General features: G+C 47.0%; 1 protein-coding gene across 1 annotated transcript in view; it reads left to right on the top strand.

Annotated features, from left to right (window-relative positions):
* The first annotated feature begins 3,520 nt into the window (after window positions 1-3,520).
* The window catches only part of LOC109484216 (receptor-transporting protein 4-like), a 48,311-nt gene continuing 45,982 nt past the window's right edge, over window positions 3,521-5,849 (top strand). The window contains exon 1 of the mRNA XM_019787463.1: window positions 3,521-4,320. Within this exon, the coding sequence (XP_019643022.1) occupies window positions 3,719-4,320 (602 nt within the window). The 5' untranslated portion in view covers window positions 3,521-3,718. The remainder of the gene's footprint in view (window positions 4,321-5,849) is intronic.

The following is a 5,849-nucleotide window of genomic DNA, read 5'->3' as shown; positions in this document are numbered from 1 at the left end:
TATTTATAGGTGGTATCCCAAAAATGAAAAGACGCCTCACGTAGCTTGTTTTCGGACTATTTGAAATGCTTAAGTATAAAATGGTGACGAAAATGTGCTAAGAAATAGCAGTAAATGTGAATATCAGACATATTTCCTCATCCAGAATATTTCTTCTTTTGCACTGGGTGTCTTTAAAGTTGTGCATGCAGAGTTCAGCGGGGTCATAGCCGCTGAATGGAGGGCGTCTACCTGTATTTCTGCCGCCGCTACCGGAGCAAGACGTGCGGCGGTCTCGGGTTGCTAGTGGCGCATTTGTCAAGCTGTTTACCTTGTCGGCGTGTGTCACGCACTGCACGGCACCTATCACTGTCACGCTCCACGGCACCTATCACTGTCATCCCACTGCACGGCACCTATCACTGTCATCCCACTGCACGGCACCTATCACTGTCATCACAGTGCACGGCACCTATCACTGTCATCACACTGCACCTATCAATGTCATCCCACTGCACGGCACCTATCAATGTCATCCCACTGCACGGCACCTATAACTGTCACACACTGCACGGCACCTATCAATGTCATCACACTGCACGGCACCTATCAATGTCATCACACTGCACCTATCAATGTCATCACACTGCACGGCACCTATCACTGTCATCCCACTGCACGGCAACTATCACTGTCACACACTGCACGGCACCTATCACTGTCATCACACTGCACCTATCAATGTCATCACACTGCACGGCACCTATCAATGTCATCACACTGCACGGCACCTATCAATATCATCCCACTGCACGGCAACTATCACTGTCATACTGTCCGTACAAAGATCCCCCCACCCGAAAAGTTGGTTGTTGAAACGCGTAAGATCTTTTGTGTTTCAAACGTGATTTTCTACATTGTCCTGTATTCTATACCGGCCTGTACACCCGACACCTTACAGGTGAAAGTGTCTGTTTGTCTAACTTTTCTTCCGAGTAAGTCTTAAGTCGTTTTTGTCTGGGGGGTGTGGTCTCAAGCTGACGTTACGACATAGGATTACCAGTGCAGTGCTTTAGACAAGATTAGGGACTCTCCAAGATGTATCTATTGGGTAGAGGTATGACTAAAACAATTGAGATAATCTGCAACTAAAAATACAGCAATGATACGATACGCTATCTAAAGACAACTGTACAGTTTATAACAATGCGGACCGTCACAAAATGCCACAGGGGTGTGTCGGTTGTGGGAAAATCTTATTAATGAGATTGTCTTGTGGACGCGTTGCTGCAACTTTTAATCGCCACTACACATATCCCTAGCCTCCACCAGACTAACAACACGGGTGGAAAAAATAGTAGTCAGAGTTTAGTTAAGTTAAAAGTATTGCGAGATAGGAAGAAATAGGGAGAATACTTAACCAGGGGTGTTTAGCCACTGAATGTAGAGTTCATTTGCCTTCGGAGGGGAAAATTGACCCTCCCACCATACTGACTCTTCTGGCCAATTATTCCCCTTTTTTGCCAAATTCTATCCCGTAGGAAGGCATAGTGGAGGCTATACTTTCCCTGTCAAGGCAAAACAATTCGAACAAAAACACTTGCGCGTTTAGGCAGTTAGCCGTTATGCTAGCTCTACATATTAAAGTACACGTGTTCGCGGGACGTTGGCTTAAGAGTTTCCTGGGTTCCAGGTAGTCATAAGAGGGAGGGGCGAGTTACATCATCTCACTTCGAATCTAGTCACGCAGCATGTTTTGTTTTGTTTGCCCAGGACAGGTGAATCGTGACCCTCACACACCCTCGCACACCTAAGCAAGGACTGGTCCAAAATATCGGGAGGGGGGCTAACCATAACTGCCAGAAATATGAGAAAATTGCACAAGTATATGTTGAAAAGTGGAAGTAAATTGCGATCACACGAAACTTTTTCCAAACATTTCAATTTTTGGGTTCCAAACATTTAGAGTTAGTCAAGCTTGGTATTTCTGACGTAGTAGTAGTAGTAGCTAGGAGAATAGATGCTGCTGTAGTGAGCTTTAGTTCAATGCCTATGATCTACTAGTCTTTTATTTGCACTAAGACTTTAAGACCGTGTTCATCTTGTGCCCCTTTCATAAATTTGCTAGTCTTGACCTTTCTAGAGACCTCTAATCCTTTCAAATCCACCCAGAACAACCACTTTGCAAAACGACTATTTTAGACAATACTTGTTTTTCTGGATGGGGTTGATATAGCACAAGAGTGTGAACTATCCCCCAGTCACTAATGAAATAGCTATCACGTGTCGTAAAAGAAGATGTGTCGAGCCCCCAGGTTTTATGTTATGCAGGAGATTCTGGGTACCGAACGGAAGTTCTAGGAAACCCCTGTGGCGTGTGGGTCAAAGATTTGTCTTTAGCTCTTTATTATTGTCAAAGCGGGCATGGCATGGCAGTTACTCTCCAAGCAGAGGTTTTTATTTTTTGACGTGATCTTTTTCATCAGCCAAACGGATGGCGTATTGGATATTGACAATGATACTGACTGGCCAATTTGATACTGTCTTGCGGCCACGAAAAGATCAGCTTTGAGATTAATAGCAGTAGTGAAGCAGCTCTATGCACAGCAGCCATTTTCACCCCTAAGCCATGTTCACTGAATTATCCTGAAATGCATAGAGGCGATATGAATTAAGGATGGAGTTTTTTTTACACAGTCAATCCATTTTTATTAATCAGCCATAGTGCAACAGTGATACGAAACAAGTTTGATGTTATAAATGAAGCTTTTAGATAGCCATAGTGGCTTGTAATGTGTGATTTTGTGCAAAAGAGAGAAAAAGGAGAACAAAGCAGCGAGAAAGCTATACACTACACGAGTGACATTTTTATTCCGAGGAAAATTCAATATTATATCGTCCCCGCATCAGGCGCTTCCGTCCGCCAATCCTCTGCCCTAAGCCGGTTTTCATATTGCACTTCCGGTTTCCGCTGCCACGGCCGGGACATTAGGCAATAATCCGCTCAGCGTCGGCTACGTGGAGAGAATGGAGAGGAGTCGAGCGAGTACTGCTCAGGGGTTACGCGAAAAACCCAGCCAGAAAAGTCGGACTCTTAACCGGCAGTTAGCCACGAACGCACGCAGAGGGAGGAATTGATATGGCACATCTGTATTTACCTCCCGCCTTGTGGTAATACTTTTCGGGAAAATGCCGAGAAGACCGCTGAAAACGAGAGGGGATGGACTTCTTTCTGTCGGTAAGTCGTCTCAGCGTGCAGATTTTGTATCAAGCCATCCTCTGGGATATAAACATCTAGTGTTTGAGCCCCCTATTCTTGTTCACCTCTCGTAGCGACCTCCATACGTGTACGTATGTGCGCCGCGCCTGATCTGACGTTAGATTAAACTCGCAGGAGACAAAAGATGGCGTTCCAAAAATAGCCGCACGTGTACGTCACCACGCTAATCAGTTTATACTACCTCCATGTGGCAGAGAGAAAAAAACTGCCGTTCTTTCGCGAGGTTATTTCCGTGTGGATCTCCCATTTCAAACAAAAGACGTTTCCGATTCCAACCCTTTTCTGTCTTTTATATGTTATTTTTAACACCCTCAGACGTTCTGCTGTGCCAAAAACTATAAGGCCAATCGTTAATTACTGCATGCCGTCGCCTTTCGCGGCGCTGTGAGCCGTAATCACAGGGATCGATCTCTACTCCATACGGCGGAATGATGTCTGCTCCCCCTGCTACCATTATACATGTACACTTGTAGTGTTCCCTGCCACGCAGGTGCACCTCCACCCCCGCACAGCGCATGGTATCGCCCGGGAGAGCGCCTTGCTACCTGTACATGCTCGCCGGGCATTTCCATTGAATACCGGCGCCGGGATAGGTACAGGACGACAGGGCACGCACGCGGCCCAACCCGGAAAAGAAAAAAGAAGCCAGTGCCCAAGCTCCGTGTAGAGTGCAAGGATCCGCCAAAGCTGTCACGTTGCGCACAGTGTGTGTGTGTATGTCATGACGCAGCGTTCCGTGCTAGCCACCTTCTGAGGGTTAGGGTCACTTCACTTTCAGATCCGTCAGGTCCCAGGTGGCACGGAGGAACACTTCCCCGTACAGGACACCCTCCGGACCGCGTGTCGACCTGCCCAGCTCCCCGGGACTGCTCCAGCCGTGCCAGGTCGTACCAGGTGTGTTACACGCTACCCTCACAGCGCGCCGCGATGAAGGGGCAAGTGGAACTACCGCTGATGAAGCCGAGTCACGGCTTACCCCGGGGCCTGAACCCGGTCCTCGGTCTCCCAATGTCTCCGCCAATGTCACACCAGCAAGCCTACGGGGCGCCGTACTACAATACGTGAGTACAACTTCCTTTCTTGTGTGTGAGAGCATGTTTGATAGATAGAGCGCGCGTATGTGTTAGGGGGATGGGCCTATAGCATCAGGTGGATGGTTCCACCTGCTGTTGCAACACCCCAGTCCCACCCCGCTACCGTAAACACACATCTCACCTGCCGCAGGCCAACTACCACATACCTCATTTGTTACCTGCGACTAGGAAAGACAGAAGTGGGGGCAGGGGGAGGGGGTTAACTTAGGGTGGGTTCTACCTTTGTTTAGACTTTCAAGTTCCGGAATGGCATGTTGATATTGGCAACATTGAAGCCACAGAGGTGAAGGTAAAAACATACTAAGTGATACAGTTCTGCTATTTTAGATCGATACAATGTGATGTGACGCTTGACTGACAACAGTCATACAATTGTCACAGTGACGTGCACGTATTGTGTTGTATCTACGTACTTAGAGCGTTCACTTTTATACATATACATATACGTATACGGTATACATGAAACTTTACAATCTGCATTGACAGTATATAGAATCGATTCAATGACTGTTTGGAATATTATACTACATTATAATGATTACTAGCAATCGTACTTTTCCTCCATTCCCAAATGGCATGCTCGAGAGATTTTTAAATATTTATCTTGAACGGGTGAAAGTCGTTCCGCATGGCATCATTCGAATTGCGTGAGGACGAGCTTCATAGAACAACGGTCCTAAGTTTACACGTGTCCAGGCGGCTTATACAAGCGTACGTGGTATGCGCTTTATAGATTATTTGAATTATACGCAGCGGTCTTCAAAAGACATCTCTTCTTTCCAACACGCCGTGTTTCTCCGGTTCTGAGTCATCATGCTTCATCTGCCTCCGCACCGCATGTTTTGTGCGAAGAGAGGGGGCGGAATATAAACTAGCTTTTGAAAATCAATTTAGGAGAGTACGCTCTGGGCGAAGGCCGAGGATTGCGGCACAGTAACTACCCAATAACTGCTGAAGTTTGCTGGTATATTACACGGGATTTCTCAACTTGCGCTTTGTACGGTAGAGGGAGGGGTGTCAACAGTTGAGAATTAGATCTTATTATAAATTCTGGCCTTATCATTTTTCATTACCATCGTTTCAATCTATCTGGTATAATGTCGTCATCGATTACTGAACGTGGTTTTCACACGCACACGCACGCACACACACACACACACACACACACACACACACACATGTACACACACACTCACGCGTGCGCGCACACGCACACACGAACATTATATTCAGAACCACACGCGCGCGAACACACACACACACACACACACATATGCACACACACACACACACACACACACATGCACGTACGCATGCACACACACACACATACAAGCACACGCGCACGTGCCCACACACACACACACACACACACACACACACACACACACACACGCATGCACGCACACGCACATACATAACCATACACACGCATAAATAAACAAACACATACGCACGCACGCACACGCGCGCGCGCGCGGGCACACACACACACA

Source organism: Branchiostoma belcheri, unplaced genomic scaffold (genome assembly GCF_001625305.1).
Source record: "Branchiostoma belcheri isolate BF01 breed outbred unplaced genomic scaffold, Haploidv18h27 scaffold69, whole genome shotgun sequence".
NCBI classification, from domain to species: Eukaryota; Metazoa; Chordata; class Leptocardii; order Amphioxiformes; family Branchiostomatidae; genus Branchiostoma; species Branchiostoma belcheri.
The sequence above is the reverse complement of the archived record's forward strand: the minus strand, read 5'-3'. Positions and strand labels throughout refer to the sequence as shown.